The sequence below is a fragment of the Vanessa cardui genome, chromosome 24 (assembly GCF_905220365.1).
Source record: "Vanessa cardui chromosome 24, ilVanCard2.1, whole genome shotgun sequence".
In the NCBI taxonomy this organism is placed as follows: Eukaryota; Metazoa; Arthropoda; class Insecta; order Lepidoptera; family Nymphalidae; genus Vanessa; species Vanessa cardui.
In genome coordinates this window covers 1,868,971-1,895,649 of record NC_061146.1, presented here as the reverse complement: position 1 = coordinate 1,895,649, position 26,679 = coordinate 1,868,971, and the positions used below count along the sequence as shown (strand labels likewise).

Below are 26,679 nucleotides of genomic sequence, written 5' to 3'. Positions count from 1 at the left end.
TTAATTAAAGAAAAAAATATACTATTGTAATAAACTAATTATCGTCTATACGTATCATCTCCTGCCCCCGTATTGTGCAAATTTAATGCCAATATTAAATAACCCCACGTGTGGTACCAGGCATTACCACATGAGGGTCACACAAGAATGGTGGTAACATCACCACAGAGGTTAAAAGCGTGAACTATGAAATGCCCGCGAACATTCACCTCCAACACGCAGCGCCGGCAAGGCATAACAATTTAAAAAAAAAATAACGGTTCGTTCCATTCGATCATTTTTTAAATTTAAAAACGCGATTCCAACGGTTGTGATTTTAGTGGTGTGATTAATAATATATTTCTTTTGTTTTAGCTGTGTCGTGCAAAAAGGATTTAAGGTAATTTTTTTTTTTAATTTATAGTAAGTCTTAGGGAACATTTTCTTTTGTTAACTTTTTTTTTTTATATAAATGTCAATTGTCAGTCATATTGGTTTGTTAATGGATGCTTTTAAAAGTGTTAAAAAGCTATAATTTATCTAAGTATGTAATGTCTATTGTTTAAATAGATTGACATCTTGATTAAAGCCACAATACCATGAGAGAGATTTTATCTCAACCTCTTTAGGTATATTTGATTTGTAATTGAATATTGTTAATTGAAAAAAATGCATACAAAGATTTTATGATTTTTTGAATATAAATATAAATTCATCGTTATTATTATGAAATTGACTAAATTGAAAACGAAAATATTCAGAAAGCGATCCTTATTTATTTTATTATATTAATGAAATGAAAAGCCATTTAAATTGACCTTTATAATATTGAGATGCAGAATGCAGGACGTGTTATATTTATATAAAGATACGTTTTCTAATGATCCATTGAGGGGTTTTGATATAGAATAAGCGGAAAATTTAAAAAATATATCGATACTATTTATATTTTTATGATCGCAGCAAATTTTATTTTTCTAATTTTTGACGACGCATTAAATATGTGCCAGTAATTTAAAAAAATAACAAACTCAAATCTATATAATTTAAATCTAAAAATTCTTAAATATATGCTCCAAATACTTTTTCTATAAAAATATCTAAAAAGTTTTATTCTAGACTAAAGGTGAAAACATACAATCTCTACTTTACTCATTATACTCGGACACTTTTACTTGTTGATTACCATGATTACAATACTGACTCCCATCGCAGATACAACTTGTTCGCGTAATCGTTGCAGGTCATAAGCATTACGAACGATGAAATAAAAAAAAACAAATAATATTAACATATATAGCCTTTTTAATCTGTGTAACATTATTGACATGGAAAATTAGATTCCAAATTCGAATTAAATGATTACAAACTATTCGATTCTATATTTAAAAAAGTCCAAATCTAGTTTTAATACTTTTCTCGTTCTTCTGCTTCCTTCCTTTGTAACGTCAAGTTCGCTAATATTTTAAGATTATTTATATGTCCTGTCACACTACAAGAAATAAAACACAAAGCCATTAATATATTGGTGTGCGTGACTACACTTGACAAACGTCAAATTACTTTACTTGTGTGCGTGTAAAAGTAGCAAATAGTTGACCAGTATTTTTTCGACGTTCTCAGCTTTGACAGTCTACTGAGACAAAGAAATAATTATACTGCCTTAAATAACAGACTATCTAAGACAAATTAATAATAGCTTAAATTCTATTAATTGATTGATTGATTGACAATATGTCGCATATTGTTCTCCTTTATTATAGTTCACCAATGAAATAATATGACCAAAACGTTCTTAAAAGGAGATGACAGCTAAATAATGAGAAATTTCTAAGGAAATTGAACGGTAAATGGCAATAAAAGAATGTAGTACAAATTCGAATGTTATTTTAATAGCAAGTTCACTTGTTATGTTTAAATTGTAATTCGGGACAGTGCACGAATGTTATGACAATAGTTGTGAGTAATAATGACATAATAATAGGCCCTTAGGAGTTCGTATTCCACTAATACCAGCGAACATTTGTCAAGAGCGTTTGTCAGATTGCGATGTATGGTTATTTCGAATGTTTTAAAGCATTGTGATTTAGTGATTATTTTGTTCTACTTCGGCTACTGTGGCCAATCTCAAGGTGTACATCCAACCACGCTATATGTCCTATATTATTATTATGTTCACAAGTGGGTGCGCAAACACAGCTGTAAATGGCTAATCTGACATGATCGAAAAGAGTTCCGGGGACTAACGGCTTTTTGTGCTTCCTAAGGACCAAGAATGTACTTTCAACTTCCAGAATTTGGATGTTACTGAGAAATCTTCAAAGAAAAACCCAATAACATTCTGTCGAATGATCCGAAATAGCCCAGTGGTTAGAGCGCGTACAACTTTACCGATGATTGCCGGTTCGAACCCACGCAAGCACCACTAAATTTTCATGTGCATAATTTGTGTTTATAATTCATCTCTAGCTCGAGATGAATTATATATATGATTAATATATGATGCAAAAATATGGCCGATATAAATTAGAGGCCATATTTTTGCTTCATAATTCCCTTAAAATACGAGTAAAATTATATTTAACGTATTTAGTTTAAATTCGATTAAAACTCGATTTTGGCGGTAGAATTTCTGATGGAAGGGTTTAAAAAGTTGTACTATCAATCTGTCTGTCAATCCAAAGTGTCTGTTAAAACTCTATTATGTTAAATTGCAAAATAATACCTATAGCTTATTGTCCAGAATACGATTAAAGATTCTTTTTATTCCGGAACAAGTTTCGTACAAAATCTTGTTTTGAAATAATCGAACACAACTCTTTGTATGTTACATGGTATATGTTTATGTCACTCGCTTATTTCCAGGATGTTAACCAAACTTCCTAGTGAAAGGATTTTCGTGTCACAGAGATATTCGTCTCTCACGAACTATATTCAGTTAACAACGGTGACATTATCCCGGCTGTCACTTTCGTAAATGACATCGACATTGAAAGAGAATGTGTTTTTTTTTCTTTATAATTAAATGTCTTATTATTAGGCAGAATACATAATGCAAATGAATAAAAAATTTAAAAAAAAATTGAAATACAATTGACAACCATGTTTTTAATTTTTTTATTATTTTATTTAAATGTTTTTTTTTTTTTAATAATTGATTTGAATAAAATTGTAATCTGTGCCACAAAACTTCAGTGTAACTATTTAATAAGTTTGACTTTTCGCGCGTGACATTGCCGACATAATCTGTGCCTTTTTGACAGATATAAAAACCACATAAAAATTTTGACTTTCATAATTTTCAATAAATAATATGTTAAATTTTACACGTTACGTACAATATTAGCATACAACATAACGTCTTAGTAAAAGTTAAAATCACACAAAATAGCGAAAGTTGATCTTGAACCGTGAAATTTTTAAACCTTTGATATTTTAATTAGTCAATCTTTAATTACGGTGTTTTATACCTATACTTTCGACGCTAGTCGGTTATTATTATTTTAATTATTACTCGCCTATCAAGATTAAAATTATCAAATTAAAAAGTTTATCTTTATTAAAAAAATATATTTTTTATTCTAGACAACTTATCTATGAATTCGATTTTTGAATATCGGGACAGATTGAAAAAAGACAATTGTTAATTCTTAGTGGAATCATGAATTCGATTTTTGAATATCAGGATAGATTGGAAAAAGACAATTAATAATCTTTAGTTGAATTGACATTTCGTATCGGTTGTATTTTAGATTAAATCCAAGCCTGAATCAATTAGATTGATGTAATTCACAGCGTATATTCTTAGCTTATTTTAGCTAATATTATAGCAATATAATTTCAATTAACAGAGGTCAGCGTACTTTACGAAATTAGCCGATATGTCCGAAGTAAATTGCATGTTTAGGGGATAAAATTGATGTTTTAGTATGCCTTGACTCAGTATAATGGATCTACGAAATAGATCTTGCGAAACAGCCTTAATATTTGGTTGGATCATTAGCACTATTAGATTTACGCTTACATTTTAGTAGGTCAAGTTGGTGCTTGTATTGACAATATTACTCGTGATATATGAAATATTTGGTCAAGGATTTAATCTGATATACAATGAAAGATTATTCTCCGAAAAGAAGAAACTCTAAGGTACCCCGAAACCGTATATGTTCCTGGTATATGTTGGCGGACGAACATATAGGCCACCTGATGGTGGTCACCATCACCCATAGACAATGTAGCTGTAAGAAATATTAACTATTCCTTACATCGTCAATGTGCCACCAACGTTGGGAACTAATATGTTTTGTCCCTTGTGCCTGTAGTTACACTGGCTCACTCACCCTTCAAACCGGAACACAACAATACTGCGTACTGTTCTTTGGCGGTAGAATAACTGATGAGTGGGTGGTACCTACTCAGACGGGCTTGCACTAAGTCCTACCACCAAGTAAAATATTATATAAGTAACCTCCTCGATTTTCGCTGTTGGTATTAGCAGATAAACAAGTGATAGAATTAATTTCGGCGCATGTTACTTGATTTACAGTCAAGAATTATTATCACAAATTAAGGGCATGTATTTTAGTACACCTTGCTTGAACTTGAACGTATCAGATAAGGTTAGATGAGGCTCACCATGACGGAAAATAGGTCAATTATGAAATCCAAATTTATAAAGAGATAGTTTTGTTAGTAAAGATATATTCCCATTAGCGTAACTAGTGTATGAGTTTGGACTGAATAACATAAACTTGCTCCCATAGTCTGCCCCCTTTCCTTTTTCACGAGAATTATTCGGATCAATTTATATCACGCTGCTTTAATACATGTATCACATTCATCAGGCATGTGCAGGATTCCTGACGATGTTTTTCTTCACATGTAACAACGAAATGGATTATAAGGACAAACATGGAATATAGTGCTCCTAACTCTTGGACCATCGGGTCTCTATAATGTAAAAAGTTCATTTTATTTGCATCTAAATATACGTCTATTTGCATCTCTTGTGCATACACTTACGTAATTATCTCAAACATGCTACTTTGTTATCTTATAACAGATTTTTCGTACAATTTAGGTCAGAGGTTACATACTTACGTTATTGGGCACATAATAATGACTCTTATTATGTTGTAACACATGTCAAATTAGCGTCTCATCATTTTATGTAATGCTGTTGCAATACTTTCTACAATTTGAACTTTGTAATTCGACTATTTAACGGTTTATAAAGTAATATCATAGTTTTGATTAAATGTAAGCTAAGGACGTCAGTCGTAAATATTTCTTTAGAGTAACAGTAACAATCTGTAAATTTCCCACTGCTGGGCTAAGGCCTCCTCTGCCACTAAGGAGAGGGTAACCACTCTGTTCCAATGCAGGTTGGTGAAATGCACATGTGGCAGAATTTCGATGAAATTTGACACATGCAGGTTTCCTCACGATGTTTTCCTTCACCGCCGAGCACGAGATGAATTATAAACACAAATTAAGCACTTTTTTTATTAATCAATTCTTTAGAGTGTCTACTGTAGTGTAGTTACACTGGATTGTCTTTAGGGCATTGAACCGTCACCAACTATTGATGTCGGTGACTGAATATATGATATGTCGGTGGTACCCATCCAGACGTAACACTTTAAGATGTAACACTTCAAGCTACCTTCCAAACGTCTGTTTTTGTTGACCCTTATATAAATCATTAACCTGCATAAAATCTTTGAATAAGCACTGTCCTAAGCAGTAATTAAAGACTATATAAGCGACATTAAAAACGTCTAAGGTCGTACATAAATCAATATGTTACTGGATGATTTTGACATATTATTCACTATATGTCCGTCGTCCAACATTACAAAATCATTTGGTTATTGGCCTAATGCCCCAACGATAACTTTGAAGTATGTTGGCACATTAACTTGGCAAGCAAACACTTGACATAAAATTTGCCTCGGTCATTACTATCTTTAAGCTATAAAAGACTTCTTGTCCGTGCTTATGTCCTACTAAACCTTATCTAAAGAATATACATATAATAAAATTGGAGTGTCTGTTTGTAATACTAAAATAGCTCCTTTTTACTCAAAGCATATGTGTACACGGTACATATACCAAAATAACATTTTTTACAATTTTTGTCTGTTTGTTTGTTCCGGCTAATCTCTGGAATGACTGTAGCGTTTTTCACGGGAGTTTCACTGGCATATAACTGATATAATAGGAAGTAACTTAGGCTACAATAATATTTCTTTTTTGTTAAATTCAAACGCGTACAAGGTCGCGGGCACAGCTAGTATACATTAAAAATAGTATCTGTATAAATCTTGACCGTCTGGAATAGTGGCAAGAATACTAAAAGCATTTGGCAGAAAAATTAAGACAAATAAAATGAGGAACGAGCCCTCCTGTCACCATTGGAGGCTATAAGGCGAGGTGTTATACTTTTGATGAAGCTTTTTGCAACATTACACCAAGGGCCATTTCGACTGCAAATGGTTTAAAAAGTAAATTGAAATAAATATTTTTTTATTTTGTTATACGAAGGTATACGAAGATCCAAAAAATATCAGTTAAAAAAAATTATCTATAATTTTATGAGTATTTACAACACTCATTAAAAAAATCTACATTAAATTCGGTCTAAGCCTTAGAGAGCCTTAGAGTTTTGCCTTAGACTCTAAGGCAAAACTCATAAGTCCAATATTTTATAATTTTTGTTTCAAGTAAATAAAAGACATTTCACTTTTATATTTACAGACGTTTACGTTTTCAAAGAGGAAATAATTAAACACATGTGCTGATATGACATAAGTTAGTTTTCGCCGATTAATACTGAGTGTTCACGGAGATTCCTCGCCATTAAAACCACAATATAAATCTTCAGCATACCTCGCCACAAGGCTAGGGCAAAGGTGAGCGATACCAGTCCTAGTCTCAGACCTAGAACTTTCCCAACGACCTATGGGCGATGAAGTTTCACCGATAATTTTTAAGATAAAACAGACGGATGGTTTCAACTTGAGTGTTGATGGTTTAAAATTGGATTGATAAATTTTGGTACTTGGTTTATTTTTTCATTTATTAAGTAAAAAAACTGTCTTTTGAGAAACTATTTAAACCTGACTTAAAATAAAACTACCAAATTATATAAAATACTAGTAGTCGCCCGTGGCTTCGCTTATGTTCTAGGGTTTTCTTTGTTATAATGGTTGTTAGGCAAAAAATGTAGCCTACATCTTTTCTTGGAGTTCAAGTTTTTTACATACCAAATTTAATCAAATTAAGTTCAGCGGTTTGGTCATGAAAGAACAACAGACAGACAGACAAAGTTACTTTCAAATTTTAATCTTATAATAATATAGATAAAATATTTTTGACAGTTGAAATCGATAGTTTTTATTAAATAATACAAAGTGACAGCATTTCAATAAGCTTTTGTGATTGCAAGTTGGTTCGACAATTAGCTCGAGCCTTTAGAACGTATAAATTTGAAAATAAGATGTCTCGTGTTGCGTCACCCTAACAATGGATCTCCTTGTTGGCTAATTGACAGACTCACGAACCATTTATATAAATGACATTTGAATTTCGAATTCGAGATTATAAGAACAGTTTACACTGTAACGTTCGATTTAATTAAACTGTCTGTAATGTTTACATTTGTCAATGCTGTTTACAAAGTGTTGCTACATCAAACATTTTCGTAAAAAATTATTGAGATGTTTTATTTTAAATATATTATTCTATATTTAGAATAAAGTAGTTTTCTTTTTATTTATTTTTCTATAAGACAACTTCCCAGAGTAGTAATCTTTTTCATTCAAACAAGACCAAGAGTATCCTCATTATTATAAAAAAATGCATTCTGCTACTTTTTAATATTTTCAAAGTCGGTAAATATTAAAAGCAATTGGTCACTTATAACATCATCAGCTATTATTGACCAATTGCGTTAATTGACAAGTGTTTTTAAAAATATATGTACACTTGACATTGGCGAAATCTGTACACAAATAAAAAAAATGTAATAAAAACATTAGTTTATCGTATTAATACCATAATATGTAGATTTGAATGTTTTTCTTCGTTGAATCAAACAGAATTATTTATGTAGCTATTTATCTATTTTGAAATTAAATAAATATTATAAAAAGTTCTTTTATTCTTTGATTTCTGATTGGATCAGATTAAATTCTATTTATAAATTTAACCAATCGATCGATTACGTTAATAAAGAGTTCGAGATTCGACTAATCCCAATTTTTTAGAATATAATATTTTAAAACTTTATAGATTTTTGACATAATCTATCAGAATGCATCAGCGTTATTTCTCACGTAGTGATGTAAATATAATTAATTATATGGCCCCATTGTTTGATTTATGGGCTATTATGGAGGCGTGAACATACTCACAACTACTGTTTACTCCAGATAACTATTTGAACAAGCGTTGATCTTACTGCTTGATATAAAGTTGCGACTCTATGAAGTTGGCAACACTGGCGGTGTTATTCTGTGAGGAGTGAAATTCTATCGATATCTCACTCGTGAAAACTATAGTTCTTCTATTATCTCTTTCGGCATAAATCGCTGAACCGATTTGGATTCAATTTGGTGTGCTAGTTTTAAGCATAGGAATAATCTTTTAAGAGTGTGTTTGTATGGGAATAAAATGGGACTAAAGGGTTTACAAAAGTTGTATAAATTTCTCGCGGTTTTAATATACGGGTTTCAATGCTTTATTTAATATGAAAATTAGAAAAAACTTTTACGGTTAGGCTGTTGTTGTGTTTCTATGTGTTTTTTAAGTTATATATTCGTATAAGTATAAATCATGCTAGAATGTACCAGGACCACATAAACGTGTAACAGTTATTTTCTAGAAGATACGCTTACAGAACGAAAGCTGATTTACGCTAAAACTAATCCAAAATTACATTTAACTTATATTAAATGTAATTTTGCCCAAAAAATGTAAATGGTATAGACCCTGATTTAACCGTGAAAACACTTGTGTCAAGAGAACTACATAACAAAACAAAAAGTAATAATACTTTTAAACTATAAGAAATAAAAAAAAATGGAAAAATTAAAAACAAAATAATTATTTTTAAACGTACTTTATGTATATACGACACGACACAGTATTCGTTGCTTTCATAAGATTCCATAGCAACTGTTTTAATCTTAATCTATTAAATAATGCTCTAAAGCTCAAAGAACATTAAAAATAAAAGAAGATTAAAAAGGCACATTACTCAATATGAGTTTATATCAAAGATTGAACTAAGTATTTATTGACTTCTAGGCTTGTTTTTACTGACATACTATTTAATTAACAAAAAAAGACCCGCTGATTTTCTTTCTGGTTCTTCTCAGGGTATTTCTTTTTCCGAACCGACGGTAGTGTTTAATTTGACCATCAATAATTAAGTGTAATGCTTCTATATTGAATAAAGAAATTCGAGTTTGAGTTTTAATTAAAATGGTGGAAGAGTAAACATTGAGTTTTTTGCCAGTTCTTCGTAAAATGTACTTTCTGAACCGGTGACTTTAAATTTGATCCAAAAGTGCTTTTATGAGTCTGCTTGAATGAAGAATACTATGATTTTGATTTTATATTTTGTCTAAATCATTAATTATTTTAGCAAAAAGTTAACACCGATAATTCTAAGATATGATCTGTCAAAGTCTCGATGTTATTACGACACGAACATTCCATTTCATTGGTTGAATTCGCCCCAGAAAAGTTAACCGACTTTACGAACAAAACAATGCTTATGAGATGTTATCCGAAGTGTAAAAACTGTTCACACGCTCGATTATTGTTTTAGGTTAATCATGTGTTCACAAGGTAATTTAATCTCTAATACATTACATTTAAAGCTTATAATTATGTAAAAAAATATATATTGATTGGTTGTTGTGAATGATTATGCAAAAACAGACTGGTATTGTTACATTTTGATCTTTATTGCTTCGTTATAAGATTCATTTTGTTTTGCTTACGTTGTTTCGTTTCATTAAGAAATATGATTTAATAAAATTATTAAAATTTTTATCGCTGCGACACTTGCATAAAATGCTGGAGTTATTCGAAATGTGAATTTTTAGTTGTTTTTTATTTATTTTACTCGTGGAAAATAATTTCGTTCTTAGATAATACTATAACAATATTATTACGTCTTCGCATTATGTCAATTTAATAAGGACTTATGAACAAAAGTGATGCGTCGTGGGATATTTGGTTAGAGTTGCTTTCGCTTTATAATATGTATTAAATAACAGACACAATTAAATAAATTAACAGCATTTGAGAATCATTGAATGACAAGAAATAAACACTGTTATTAAAATGCATGCGTGATTAATAATAATAAAAAAGTTTAAATAGTATCAACCCGTATAAAGAAAAAAGAAAGAAAGAGACATTAAAAAGGAAAAGAGATGAAAAACTATCTAAAGGTGATTATGAAGTTCTTTTACGCTTACAGTTGAGTGAACTGACAAAAATCCATAAAAGAAAAACGTTACGCCTCTTCCAGGCGATCGTCCTTTGTCTCTTTCTATGTTATACGGTTTTATATAATAACAGCCTGCTAATTTCCTATCGCTGGGCTAAGGCCTCCTCATCCTTTAGGGAGAAATATTTCCTACTAGTGGCAGATTTACAAATTTACCACCAGTAGGCTAGTAGACTAATCAATTTTTGCCGACCCTACTGACTTTTGAAATTCAATAAGTTAGTTTAGTTCACAACCATATTAATTACATTTATTCTGAAATTGCAAATTTATGATTTGTGTGCTATCGTCCTCATTACATGGGCTTTTTCCCGTTATTAGTATGACTGTAATCTAGGTGATATGATATGATTTATTTTATTTCTGTTACATTTGTGTCTGTACTATTTGTGATAACAAATTTGGGCTAAATTTGCCGCCATAGGCTCCAGCTTACTTAGCCTATTGGTAAAACCGCCACTGTATCCTACACTGCTCTAAATGCGGGTTGGTGGATTATCATATGGCAGGATTTCGTTGAAATTAGTTATATGTAGGTGTCCCGATGTTTTACTACCGAACACAAGATGAATTATAAAAACAAATGAAGCAGTCATTAATTGAACTTGGGTTACAATATTAACTTTATTATTTATCAAATGCGAACGGAATCGCGGGCACAGCTAGTATATTAACAGTTTATTTATTCTTTTGACATCCAAAATCTTTAAAAGCTACCTAAGATTAATTATGAATAAATATACGAAGACGTTTCATCACAAAATATTGGCATAATTTCGAACATCTAGGTAAGTACTATTTGTGGTTGCAAATCTAGATTCTGTGTTGGTTTTGTTAATATGACTTAAATATTTACTCTTCAAATCGACCGCATATATTATGCAAAGTTTTGAATGTCTATTATTCCTTATAATTGTTGACTTATTCAGTGAGAACAAACGGATGATCGGTTTCAGAATACGAACGTGAAATGTTAAAACGTGATATGTGACGTATACTAAAAATATAACAGCATTTAATCATTGAGCACTTCGAAATTTGAATCAAATTGACATCAGTGTCATTTCTTGTACACGTGACAATTGGCAGAATATTTTGCGATCAAGTACAATCGACAAACGAACCAAAAAAAATGCATCGAAATAATGAATATACGTAAAATTTAAAAGCTTCGAATTTAGTTCTTTCATTGTAGTATTAGCCTATCTTTTAAAATTGGTTAGTTATTATCCATTCCATTTATTCAATCATTCGCGCGATTCTCGCATAAAATGGCGATTGCCGCTTTTCCACCCATATATGTAAGGAAACGGACACAATCTTGTATTGATATAATACAGAATTACCTTTGAGGAATCTCCTATAAGGGTCATTTAAATCTGACCGGCTATTGATATAGTTAAACTTAAATGTCAGTTCAAGGGGAACTATGAAGGATTTATAGTCTAGTAACTAGTAACTGGCTTCGCACGGGTGCAATAATGATACCAAATATAATACAGAATTTGTTTATTTTGGGCATCATATTAGAAACTTTTAAAATGATCGGTGTTTCTTTATATATTGTCCGTTTATAAAAACCTTCCTCTGGAATCACTCTGTTGTTAAAAAAAACGGCATCAAAATCCATTGCGTAGGTTTAAAGATTTAAACAAACATAGGGATATAGGGACAGAGAAAGCGACTTTGTTTTATACTATGTAGTGATAACAAGATGAAAAACAAATGAAAAACATTTGACGAATTGGCGCGATATCATTGGTTCAGAGCTTGAATAATATTCATTATGGATTTGCGAATAAAAGGCGTTTTGAATTTCATCGAAGACTTCACAGGAACTTCGAAAGTTAATTTTAACTGTATATAAATATAAATAAAAAGTATTTATAATGTTTATTAACATAAGAAATAATAATATTAAATGCTTAAAAATATACAAATGTGAATTAACAATATTTTTTGTATAAATCTTCTATCATATGTATCTTAGTAGTTATTATATTTTTATTGTAGATATTCTTATTAATCAAGAACGTTAGAACGAAGTTAGTAGTGTAAAATATAGTTTAATTATTAAGGTTTGTTCATCTTTATTATTTTTACGAATTTAATATCGTAGAGTGGTACTTAAATAATAAATTGATTAATTTTAGTTGACAGCAATAAGATTTTCTTAAAACATTTACATATTTTTATACATAATATTGTGCTTATCGAATATACATAGATTGAAGGGTTGACTGATTGACATAACAGATGCGATGATTACTTCCTTTAGCGTCAAATGCAATTTTAACACGAAAGCGATCGATACGTTTCATATATTTGATAAATGATCTATTGTCCGTGTTACATAATACCATTTGGATCTGTGACAATCGATATTGTATGTGATCGGGTTATGTAATAAGCATTCGAACTGAGACGTCGCAAGCAATGTAGTGTCTATCGAAAAGAGATTTTATGTAACTTCTTAGTGTCAATGGATGAGTTGATGTTCCCCTGGCCGATTATTGTGGCAACTTCACGAAATTGGTGGGGTTTTGTCCAAGACATAGACATATACATTATTACAGTATGAATTTTTAACCGTCGCTTAGGAAGTCAAAGTATCATTGATCAATGGACATCGCATAAGGGACATACTATTTCAGCTCTTAAGAGCAGTCATAATTAAATATCTTGTGACACTTTGCTGATATTAGAATTAATAACATTAAATGTTTAAATATATACACTAAAACTAAATCTTGACCGCGTGGAATGCTAGTAGCATTTCCCCGTGAATCGCGGTATTGCGATTCAACGGGAACGCTGCTAGCATCCTCCGGGCAAAAAACGAACTAGCCCTCCAGTCACCAGTGTAGGCAATGAGGTGGTGTAAAGCTTTTTGCACCATTAATGAGAGCTGAAATAATGTGTCCCTTATGCATGACTTTCTTCATTGACCTTAGGAGCTGAAATAATATTTTCCTTATGCATGACTGCCTAAACCAGAATTAATAAGTTGCAGTAAAATCTGCGAACTGAACAATAAGTTTTTATTAAATTCAAACACGCTCAAAGTCGCGCGCACAGCTAGTTATAAATAAACCATCAAAGGGAAGTACGGAAATATTCTCGTATTCAAAACAGAAACTTTCTCTGAGACTAACAAGATTATACCAAAATGGGACAGATTTACTCGTGTAGAGGTACCATCGTGTTTTGGTCGCCTTATCTCTCTTTTCCTTGTGTCTGTGGGAATTGTTTTAATTGGCGCCAAAACTATTCCACTTCCTAATTTAGTTTAGGTTTCGATACTGTTCGAGACTTTCTTCAATTAGCACGACTTTACAATTAATCTGATACGCGTAAACGTACAGAAAACCGAATGAATGTTTTTCTTTTTTTTGACGACCTCTGTGGTCGAGTGGTGTGTACACCGGTTTTCATGGGTACGCCACTCTGAGGTCCCGGGTTCGATTCCCGACCGAGTCGATGTAGATTACCATTAGTTTTCTATGTTGTCTTGGGTCTGGGTGTTTGTGGTACCGTCGTTACTTCTGATATATTTCCATAACACAAGTGCTTCAGCTACTTACATTGGGATCAGAGTAATGTATGTGATGTTGTCTCATATTTATATTTATTTATTTATATTTATATTTTTTATATGTGACACACACATTGATATTATGATATAATTATTGATTTATTTATTTATTCTTTATTGCACCCAAACTTAAACCTAAAACAAGAAATTACATTTTTGCCATACAAAAGTTGCATGAGGTGCAACAGGCGGCCTTGTCGCTAAGTAGGCCTCTTACAGGCAACCTTTAGACAGAGAATCATAATATTCACATATATGGGGAGGGTACATAATAAATAATTATAGTATCTTTATATTAATATGATATATTGTTTACATGTGCTTCGGGAAAAGTCGGGAAATCTCGACATTAAACTTCATAAAACAATTGTTCCTTACTGACCTACTATGTAATTAAAATAGTGAAAAAGTAACGTAGAGTATTTTCCGAACAGGAAGTAAATTTATATTTTATTATTCGCTGTAAAATGACAATTCACAAGTGATTTTGTGAAGCCTACTTGTATAAAGAATATTCTGATTATATATGTATGTATACATACATAACCGATGGTAGCGTAAAGAATATTTTGATTATATTTTTATATATACAGAACCGATGGTAGTATTCAATTAAATATTGTATAATAACGTTTCAAAAGTGTTTGTATAAGCCTATTTTGATGTTATTGTAGCACTTAAATATTCAATAATAATCTTTTCATTTTAAATAAATAAGCTCTTTCATTAATCGTTGATGAATGACATTACAGTGTACAAAACAGGAATTACATAAAGTGACACATCTTCAATACGTTCATACGCGTGTTATTATGTAATGTGTAAATGCGCAGACGGGCGGTTCGGACGCAGGTCTAGCGGGAAAAAAAACGATCAAATTATACGATGACATTTAATAATGTACGGTTACTTTCTCTCTCTTTTATAGATATAAATAGTTTTTTTCTGATTACAAGAGTTTAATCATGTATAAAGCGTTATGCAAAGACGTCCCAATATATTTTGTTTATTTGTGTCAAAAAGGCACAGATTATTTCGCCAATGTCACGTGCGATTGGGAAGACACGATAGAGATTGATCGGTGCGGTCGAGATTACAGACTACAATTAATTTTGAATGCATAATAGTAGTGTCTCAATAATGAACAAAAACGAGCACATTTGAAGTAAAAGTTTCGGGATGACTTTGACGTGTTGTTTTTTTGTAACTCAAAAACCATTAATACATTAATAAAAAATTGAAAATGATATCAAACCAAATCAAAATCAAATCAAATCAAATCAAAATAAACTCTATTCAAGTAGGCTTTTACAAGCACTTTTGAATCGTCATTTTACAACCAAGTGAAGCTACCACCGGTTCGGAAAGTAGATTCTACCGAGAAGAACCGGCAAGAAACTCAGTAGTTACTCTTTTTGAACATTTAAAAATACAAAGTCATGTTAGTTAAATATAATTATTTAAATTAATATATACTGCGTGGAAGTCAACGGGTATTAGCTCCACACTTTTTTATCATCTATAAAATCTTGTATTGAATAATATGCTTTTTCTACCAATGTATTTTTACAAACGATTTGAATTTACTAAACGGCAAAGTTAAAAATGTCTGATGATAATGATTAATACCTGAAAAAAAAAGGTTTAGTAACCAACTAACGCCGTTGCGTCTTCGTATTACATAGGGAACGTTACTCTTTTTAACGCAGGGAAACCTCTAAACACTAATCGGCTTCCTTAGTTGAAAACGTAACGTTACTATTTTACATCGTAATGTTGGCCTGGTATATATTTATCGCATAGGTCAAATCGTTCACCTGGTACTAAGTAGTCATAGTAACTCATTGGCACCTTAAAAAAGTCATTTTAATACATTAATTAGATCGCCAAATTGTCTTTGGAACTGAGATGTTGTGTCCTTTGTGTTTATCTAACCCTACATTTATAGTAAGTGAGCATTTAAAAAATCTAGCTAAAAGGTATGTATTGTCTCTGAAGGTATAATATTATTATCAAAGGTACCGCTTCAATTACGTCATTTATGTTAAAATACATGATATATATCCGGAGGTATACCATTAAGTGAAAATATCAAAATAAAACATTTCGCTCCTCTTTCATACAATTACTCTAGTTTAATTAATTAATGAACAATTAATGTCTTTGAAATTATAATTAAGATTAACATTTTGATTATTTTTTTATAGATGTTGCTAGTTATTATGATTTATGAGTTATATTAATTAATTATGTAAATAACATTTCGCTATGAATATATTATTATTTTTTAAACAAAATATACACGATTACAATTACATAACTTTTTATTATATATGTATGTTAATTAATAATTTCATTTGCAATAAAACTATATATAGCTTAACAAATTATTACATAAATATTATTTAAATGTTGTTATTTGTATGTTAGGTTATTAGATTTACCTATCTGCATAATAATACTTGCTAATAATTGAATCCAGTTTTATGAACGAAATTAAATAAATAAACAAATATTCATTTGTCTTTTTGGATTGATAACACGCTTTTAATACGTCGTGTTTTTTTATTATGAATTGTTGATCTTAAATTTAATATTCTTTATTATTTAAAAAAAATCTTTATCATTCTTTATTTTTAAAAAATCAAATTATATCAATTTTATTCAATTTTGTTCAACTTCACAATGAAGCGTTTTCGAATCGTCAATAATGAAATACTACCACCGTTTCGGAAAGCAGCTTCTAGCGAGAAGAAACGACAGGAGACATAGTTGCTTTTTTCAAATAAACAGATTTACAAAGCTGTTTTTTACAATAATTAATGTCTTGTGATGGAACCCGAGGCTAACTCCAGGCGTTTTTTTCTAAAAGGTCCTAACTTACAACTAATAACTAAGAATAGTATGATTTATTTCTAATTTTAATACATCATGTTAGAGAGATATTAATACTTTAATAGTTTTTGAATTTGAAAGTGATTTTTATGTTAAAAACGCAGCGTCACAACCGCCGGTCAACGCTACCCAAAGCTTACATTACATAATAGGTCACGCACAAAACAGTTATAAAATGTGAATTTTCTAATAATGACTCGGCAATGTTATGACTTTCCTATATTAACATGTTTCTATGTTTGGTTTTACTCGTGAATAAACATATGAAGCTTGCATGAGTCTGTTATTAATAGTATTTGTTTTTCATAATTGCTAAGTATTATATGTTGTGTAGGTGCTTTTACAAGTCATAAATATGTTGACAAATTTTGTCTTTATGACGATACTTTCTTCCTTGTGTTGACTATTTTATTATATCGTAACTATTGGTTGAGTAGCATATAAGGATACAGTTTCTAAAGTCCTGAGTTCATATCAGAATTGTAATGTGTTATGGCTTGTACAAGAAACAGCCTTTCATAATATATGTTTTTTTGGACAATAAAAAAGCATTCGTTTTATCAAAACGCGAAAAATAATAACATCTGTTTCAAAACCAGTCTCATTGTTAGTTTCTTTCAAGGACAAAAAATAAATTGAACAAATTTTTCGCAAATAAAAAAAAACATCAGATTTTTTTTTCCTAGGGTCAAGGCTTGAATCTGGCCTTGCTAGGAATACACATAAAGCTTTCACTCTATGTGAACTGTCAGCGGGCATTTCGGATGTTGAAAGTGATTAGAGGATGAATAAGCGTGCACACATTGATACTATTGCCCACAGATAAAATATCTCATTCGTCGTAAACTCGGAAACAAATGACCGCCATGAATGAACTCACATGATTACTTTACAATAATATTAAAATATCGAGCTCAATCGAATAAAAATAAAAACATGGTAATATCCCGTTTTTGATGTAATCATAAATTATAATTTTTGTCTGTCTGTCTGCTTGTTGATTCCGGCTAATCTCTGGAATGGCTGGACCGATTTTGACGGGACTTTCACTGGCAAATAGCTGACGTAATAAGGAGTTACTTATGCTAATTTTATTTGAGAATTTTATATGAAATAATTATAAAATCCCCCATAATGTCCGAACTAAATGGACTGTACCAGTACCGTGAATGCAAATACTTCGCCATGCCCGGTGCCTACCAACGACTTAATACAGTACATATTATATAATATAATATAATACAATTAATGTGTTATATTCAAACGTAGTCGCGGGAACAGCTAGTGGCCAACACTTCCTACAGCGCCAATCTCACGCCAAATGAAACGTCAAACATAAAAAACAAATGAAAAAAAATAAACACTCATTATTCATAACGTTCATTATTTAATTATAAAACACGTTACCAACTGTTTATTTACTTTTCACACTTACTTGACATTAAATTATACATAACGTAACATCTTCTGTATGTTTTCTATCGTTACATAAGAGATAGTTTGACCCAATGTTTGTTATACGTGAATCCATACTAAGTCTTGCGTTCAAACTGTCTTAAGTACAACGGGTGGGGTCAGCAGTGATCTGGCTTATCAAAAAGATTTATAAGAAACCTTCTTGCGCCTCACTAATGTTCCAAGCCACTATGTTGATTCAAAGTTATTTCAAAGTAAAAGAAAAGTAACAGCCTGTAAATTTCCCACTGCTAAGGCCTCCTCGTCATTTAAGGAGAGGGTTTGGAACATATTCCATCACGCTGTTCCAAAGCGGGTTGGTGGAATGCACATGTTGCAGAATGTCGATAAAAACAACACATGCAGTTTTCCTTACGATGTTTTCCTTCACCGTATTTATATTCAAAGTATAAGCTACAAATTTAAGGAGTCATAATATTTAATTAACAAGAGGAAGACAAAAACTAGCTACTATGTCAAGGACCAATTAACATACAGCTGCGATACGGGCCATTGTTCCTAAGCGATAAATCAACCTCTGGGAATCGAACGGGCGACCACAATGCACAATTGCTTAACACTAACACAATGTAACATCATTGGTTTGTTAATTTTGAAATTTTATTCAAATTATATGTTTCTAATAGAACTGAATTGAAAAAAATGTATGATAGTTGATTATTGAAAAAAAAATACTATATGTCAATTTTAATATAAACAATTATCTTATCCTTGTGTTATTAACATAAGAATTAATACCATTAAATGCTTAAATATATAAAAATATGAACTAAAACTAGTTACCGCGTGGAATGGTGGCAAGAATGCTAGCAGCATTTCCCCGTTGAATCGCAATTCCGATCCTCTGGGCAAAAAACGAACAAGCCCTCCTGTCACCAGTGGAGGCAATGAGGCGAGGTGTTATACTTTTGATAGCTTTCTGCACCACTACTCCAAGGGCCAAGCGTTTCGACAGCTATATATTATATAGGTATAATAAATAATTCTAAAGAAGATAAAGTAACAAGAAGCGTTTTCTGGATTCATCTTCCTGTCAATTGTTACTGACATTAAATATAGTCTTGTAGAATGACGCTTGAAAAGTGCTTCTATTAATAACATAAACGTATATTTAATAATATTTACTTCAGTATTAATATCAATTATTAAAGTTTCGTTTGTTTTAAAATAGGCCATTTGACAAGATGGTTTTAATTTACAAAAGTCTAATCATCAAAAAATATGTACCTACTAATATATTTATATTACATTTTATTTCTCAAATCAAGCATCAATGGCTTGAAGTCATGCTTGCTGATTATTAAAGCGAAATTCAAAATCTAATAAGTATATTATATTTCTTTTCAGATGTACGGGTGGAGTTTGTTAGCGCTCACAGCGCTTGTCGTGTTCACAAATGCAATCGACACACCTTCACGGTTTCGTAAGTATAGATCTTAACAAAAACTTAGATGCATTCTTAAAAATACCATTTAAAAAAACCTTAAAAATAAATTTTAAATTAAGAACATTTTTTTTTGTAATATTAAATAATTTAAAAAAAGAACAGCTTCCATTTTTAAATTAAGAATTAATAAATTAGCTTCCCTAGCCTAATGATTCTATTAAAAAAAAATAAGACAAATGTTTTGAGTTTTGACTGACTGACCTTTTTTACAATGACAATGCTTAGTTTTAATCTAATTACAATTGTTGCTTTTGTTGAAGCTTATTGTTGAAAAAAAATCGTAAAACAGCTTATAATTAGTGTTTAAAAACAGTCACTAAATCCAAGGATATAGAATACATATTCAATTGAATGTAAAATAAATCTAGTTTCACATTCTCATCATTTATTCTTAATTATTTATTTCACATAGTCGATTCATGATTATTAAGTCTTTGTCAAATATAGAACCACAAACTGTTTGCTTTATAATATGTCTTGTCGGGAATAAGATGCATAGAAGTCCTTATATATACAAATATGAATTAAAAATTTACTGTGTCAATCCAAATATGAATTAAAAATTTAGTGCATACATTTTGACCGCGTGGAATGGTGGCAAGAATGCTAGCAATTGGGTAAAAAATGAATCAGTCATTCACCAGTAGAGGTAAATAAATAACATGTTTACCAATAAATAATTTCAAAATTACTATTTACTATATATTTAGAAAATATGCAATTTGAATCGAAGGTTAAATATTTGTTAAATAAACTTAATAATCATGAAACGTTTATAGCTATCTCGTTCTAACCCTATATGTGGAAAAGGCACAAGTGTTAATATAAGTTAATGTGTATATATAATATAATTACACTTATTTAATGTAAACATTTTTACAGAACCGAAAAAGCCTAGGATCGGTACGTAAACACGTTACACTATGGTGTAGTGGATTTAGTAATATGTAAAACGAGACTTGTAATCGTGTAAAATATGTACCTGAACTTGGCTGACATGCTACCGCGTATTTAGATTTTATTCTCCGATGAAATTTTATTCTAAATTTAAATATAGAATAAAATTTCGTCGGAAAACTCTATTCTAAATATAAATTTTGTTATTCTATCATGATAATATAGGACGACTCAATTTAGATAGCATCGGCAAATTCAACAAGACCGATTACTGCCGATTTATAAAACCAATAGATATAGCTCTCTATCGCGGCATTCGAAGCTATTCGTCGCTATGGATTCTCATGTCACTTCAACCCGAGAAAGACCAAATTTAAAACTCATACCAAATTTCATCAAATTCCGTTCAGCGGTTTGGTCGTGAAAGAGCGTCAGACAGACAGACAGACATTCTTTCAAATTTATAATTTTAATATAGATTTTAACCTCGAATTTCTGATAAAACCTTCCTGGACATTTCAAACGTCGTATCGTAAGAAATCCATAGTAAATACTACAGATTATCTAACTTCACGTAAATTCAATATAGATATTGGCATTTGTTGTTGTCTGTCTGTGATTGTGATGAGTGATTTTGGCACATCATTATATATTTCTGTGACTGCTTGATATAACAATACATTACCTTTAAATACAATTATTATATGAGCTATTAGAATAACATATTAATAAAAGATTTATATAACACAGATTACGAGTCTTGTTTTCATTTATAATTGCTTATTTACACGCAACGAAAAAATATATGCGATACAAAATAAACGCTTTCTAAATGTTTGGTCGAGATGAGTAACTCACTAAGATTATCAGTTGTCAAAAGACTATTCAAAATGGGATTAACTAAATACTTAACGCTGATTGGTTAAATATTACGTCATCAGCTTTCATCAACCAATGACTGTACAGATTACGGTTAATCCGATTTTGATTGGCCATTTCGAAAACTGGCTATAATTATACGAATAAGTACAGTTACTTTTTGTTGTAAGGGTTCTAGAAGTTTATAAATATATTAAGAGTAAGTTCTTTAACATTTTCAAATTTTAAAAACTGCATGACGATATGACTTTGACTTTAACCAATAACTGTGTGTCTTCAGAGTGAGGTTTACTAAACCATACAGGGCCCCAATTTTACTAAGAAATTGACAGCTTATCGCATACGAATCGAAATATAATTCAGACTTTTTTAATTGCTACTATCCAGTTGTGTTTCGATCAAAGTTGCATTGGAATGTTTATAGTATAGGTGGATGAGTATATGAACCACCGAATGGTGATCACGACCACCTATAAAAATGGCGCTGTAAGAAATATTAATAATCATTCCTTACATTGTCAATGTGCCACCAACCTTGGGAGATAAGTTGTTATGTCCCCTGTGCCTGTAGATACACTGGCTGGCTCAATCTTCAAGCCAGAACACAACAATATTTACTGTTGTTTTATGTCATCGGAATCTTATCGTTATTGATATAAATAAATAGTTCCTCAGTTACGATTGAGCTTATGTTAATTTTTGGGCGCGTCGATTTGTCAAATTGGAATGCCATATGTTAGTAAAATTCGCCGCTGGACAATAAGATTAATAGTTTCTCTGACAACTTAATTAATTAATAATTAATGACTTAATTAATATGAGACAACATCACATACATTAACATTTTCAAATTTTATTTTACAACTAACAGAATACAATGAGTTGAATTTTTATCTTCTGCGTATTTCTTCTTATTTCTTTGCCTTAAATTTAGGTTATGTAACTCTTTTATCTTCTGCTATCCCTAATGTTCCACAACACAACTAATGACTATAAATAGATCTTATCTCAACTTAGATATTTATTTCTTTCCGTCATTAACCTATAAAAAGTTACAACACTAAACACTTAAAATTAATAATGCATTTGGGCATAATTTAAATTGTAACGTCTTTATTAAACAATATTGTTTCCTCTCTTCCAACCTTCGTCTCTCATTCTTCTTCTATTTATATAACATAACCAATAACCACAAAATTGAAATTCTAATTAAACCATATTGTCTTCTCTCATTAATGAGAATAATCCGGTGATGGATTTGGAATATGATCTTCTTGGACATCTCCACTGATAACCGAGTGGTTTCCAGCTGAATATCAACCAGGACAAGCTGTGGATAGCGATGAAATGGTCAACAATCTCCTGCAATGGATCCAAGGTTTATACCAACAGAAGAATAGGAAAGGTCCGTTTTAGTGAATTTCAGAAGACCATAGACTATGACAATGACACTCGTTCTGTTATACATGTAATTTGACGTACAATTTATTTGAATATTATTGGACAACTTAATTTTGATGTCTTACATGTTCTTTCTGAATTAGATATCTTTTCCAGACACAAACATCCACAAGACACGCTTATCACGCTGGTTATGAGATTTCACAAAACACTGATTCACAACATGCACATTTGTTAAATTGTATTTAATAATTTATATATTTAATTTGTATTTAATATTTCCAGCACGACAATACTTTGGGGGCAAACCAGAGAGACCGAGGCCATTTGAACCTGCATCTTATCTACCTCCAACTGGTTACCCTCCATCAGGAAATCGTCCAACGCCTTCGTATAGCGAGGGCCCATCTCCTTCCAGTCCAAGCTATCAACCTAGCTCGCCTTTCTTACCAAGTCAACCGGAGCAACCATCTTCGGAGCCAAGCCAACCACCCTATCAGCCAAGTGAACCTGGCTATCAACCTAGTCAGCCAACCTCATCACCTTATCAACCAAGCGAACAATCCCAATATCCGTTTAATCCCAGCCAACCATCAGAGCCTTCTCAGCCTAGTCAACAAACCCAATCTCCGTACGATTCAAGCAAACCTTCTCAGCCGGATTACCAACCTAGTCAGCCTTCCAAGCCTAATGAGGTAACTTCATCGTATCAACCTACTCAACCTAATTTACCTACACAACAGCCTGAAAATCCTGACAACGGTAACATCGGAACCTCACCATCACAACTTCCTTCTGGGCCAGATGACGACGACCGCCATCCACCACATATCCACGATATAACAGTTGACTGCGGCAAACAAATGATGACCATCAATATAGAATTCAACAAAGCTTATAATGGTATTATCTACTCTCAAGATCATTTCAAAGACTCAGATTGTGTCTACGTGAGAGAAAACTCAAATCAAATTAAGTATTCCTTTACCGTCAACCTCGACAAATGTGGTACGAAATTCTTCAGTGATTTCGAAAATGAAGGTCAAGCTTACCTGGAGAATATTTTAGTTCTTCAAAACGAACCTGGTATACAGGAGGTCTGGGATCATATCCGTCGAGTCAGATGTCTCTGGGAAGGAAACTTAACGAAGCAGCTTGTGTCGTCACTTAGCGTTGGAATGCTCAATCAAATCACAAGTAACTTCAGCGGTGACACAGCCATGGCTCGTTTGGATATTCAAACAGGAAAAGGACCGTTCGCCCCTGAAGCCAATGGCTTAATCAAAATCGGTGAAATAATGACGCTAGTAGTATCCGTCACCGGGGATCCAGGTTTCGATATATTAGTAAGAGAGTGCATAGCGAGAGATTCTGGCAACAATCACGTCGTACCCTTGACCGATTCTAACGGCTGCGTACTCAAACCGAAACTGTTCGGATCATTCCAGAAGACCAGAGAAACTGGTAACACGGGGGCTTCCATCATAGCTTACGCCTATTTCAACGCATTCAAGTTCCCTGACGAAATGGACCTGATAATCCAATGCGAAGTTGAACTATGTAAGACTGATTGCGAAGTCTGCCCGAACCCTGGAAGCACGGAGCCGAGGAGGAGGAGACGTGACATCATCCACGTGGGCAACAGAACTTATGTCAATGAACCAGTTACGACTATCGAAAAAGGTCTGAGAGTGGTCTTTGCTGAAGACCTCCCTCACGAGACCGGTATATGCATTTCATCCACGGCCGCGTTGTGGGGTGGATTTCTAGTTTTAACCGGATCATTACTAAGTAGTCTAGCTGTGTCTTTCTGCTGGCACAGATCGCATGCATCCATTAAATTTTGATAAACAATTAATTTATGCTTATTTATTAAGTATTAAAGCTATATTGAATAATTGAATTCCTAAGGTTATTGTATAGGACATTTGTCCTGTGAATTAAGAAAGACCTACTTTTCAAATAGATTAGTTTAGTATTCCGTTGTACAAATGCTGATTTATTCTGGCTCATTTATATTTTCTCAAAATCTGTATTAATGAGATACAATTGAATAATCTTATGAAATCTATTAAACAAAAATCTTTAATCCTATTTCTTTAAACATTTCATTAAATACCAAGAATAATAAACTTATGATATATTTAAGCGAATAATATAATCCTTATAATAAAATAAATTGTCTTATAATCCTATGGATATATCTAATTTAGAAATATGTATGTTATAATTGTAATAATTTATATGAAAAATACATAAATCGTATAAATAATAATAGAACATCAATTAATGAATATCCTAATTGGACTGGGTAACTGAAATGTTTATTTATATTATTTTTGTAAATATTATACTGTTTATAGAAAGTGATTAAATTAAATGATAAAATATGACGTTTTATTTCTATGTTACCATAATAAACAAAACAATAAACTGATCAGTTCATAAAATTATAAACCATATATTTACTTGCAAAACATATTCTTTCTAAATTTACTTCCTTTTTCTTTCAATATACATAAAAAACATAAAAGCCTTAACGAAATGCAAAAAAAAAACTATTTGTAACTAAAAGAATGCTTTCAAGCAAACATTAAACAATTTTGACCATGTAACTGACACAACAATACTTTGAAATGGCATAAAAATGGTTAGAGTATTTTTCGGTATGTTTTAATTGAACCAATATTTATTTCATCTATATCGCGATAGTCAAGTATCGGGAGCTTCAATTAGACTTATTAAAAAAATAAAAAAAATATTTAAAAATTAAATTGAATTTTATGAAATTAAAAGTTAATTATACAATTAATAAGTGTGACACGATTGGATGCCAATCATGTATAGTACGAATTTTGCCGATGCTATATCTAAGTTGTGTCAACTTAGATGTAGCGTCGGCAAAATTCGTAAAACCGATCACATCCGAATAAAGTACGCTATCCCAACAACAACAAACAACAACAACAGCCTGTAAATTCCCACTGCTGGGCTGAAGGCCTCCTCGCCCTTTGAGGAGAAGGTTTGGAACATATTCCACCACGCTGTTCCAATGCGGGTTGGTGGAATACACATGTGGCAGAATTTCTATGAAATTTGTCACATGCACATTTCCTTCACCGCTGAGCACGAGATGAATTATAAAGACAAATTAAGCACTTGAATCGGCGGTGCTTGCCTGGGTTTGAACTCGCAATCATCAGTTAAGATGCACGCGTTCTAACCACTGGGCCATCTCGACTCACCACTGGGCCATCTCGACTCTATCCCAAATTATCAATATTTATTTCTTATGTGAATATGATATTTACACAAACGTAAATAACTTGTAATATCATATGACCTAACGTCTCAATTTGACAAGTCGAATAACATGCACTTGCTTTCTCGGGTAGAACTGACGTGAGAATACGGAGCTATTTCTGTTGGTTGTATAAATCGGCAGTAATCGGTTTTATTGAAGTTGTGTCGTTCTATACTCATTTGTAATACTTAAAACTATACAATGTAAAATTTAAGGGATCAGCAAGTTACTTGAAACTCACGGTAGGTTTTGTTCCCAGAGATTCCTTAGTTAGCAGA

The 26,679-nt window shown here is 31.7% G+C and overlaps 1 protein-coding gene across 3 annotated transcripts; it reads left to right on the top strand.

Moving 5' to 3' along the window:
- The first annotated feature begins 214 nt into the window (after positions 1 to 214).
- On the top strand, positions 215 to 25,309 carry LOC124540329. Of its 3 annotated transcripts, XM_047117819.1 has the most exons (5): positions 336 to 379; positions 19,821 to 19,896; positions 20,803 to 20,823; positions 23,006 to 23,101; positions 23,383 to 25,309. In XM_047117819.1, exons 2-5 carry the CDS (start codon positions 19,821 to 19,823, stop codon positions 24,942 to 24,944), a joined length of 1,755 nt encoding a protein of 584 aa, XP_046973775.1. In that variant the 5' UTR covers positions 336 to 379; the 3' UTR covers positions 24,945 to 25,309. The 3 variants fall into 3 exon arrangements, with proteins under 3 accessions (XP_046973773.1, XP_046973774.1, XP_046973775.1); XM_047117817.1 differs by lacking the exon at positions 20,803 to 20,823 and having other exon boundaries at positions 215 to 379; positions 23,383 to 25,308; XM_047117818.1 differs by lacking the exons at positions 20,803 to 20,823; positions 23,006 to 23,101 and having other exon boundaries at positions 215 to 379.
- Positions 25,310 to 26,679: the final 1,370 nt, after the last annotated feature.

Excerpts from the sequence above, each read along its gene's own strand:
- LOC124540329 (XM_047117819.1), top strand. The coding sequence starts at position 19,821 with ATGTACGGGTGGAGTTTGTTAGCGCTCACAGCGCTTGTCGTGTTCACA. Across the intron at positions 19,897-20,802 it reads CGACACACCTTCACGGTTTC|AACCGAAAAAGCCTAGGATC; the intron begins GTAAGTATAGAT and ends ACATTTTTACAG. Across the intron at positions 23,102-23,382 it reads CCAACAGAAGAATAGGAAAG|CACGACAATACTTTGGGGGC; the intron begins GTCCGTTTTAGT and ends TAATATTTCCAG.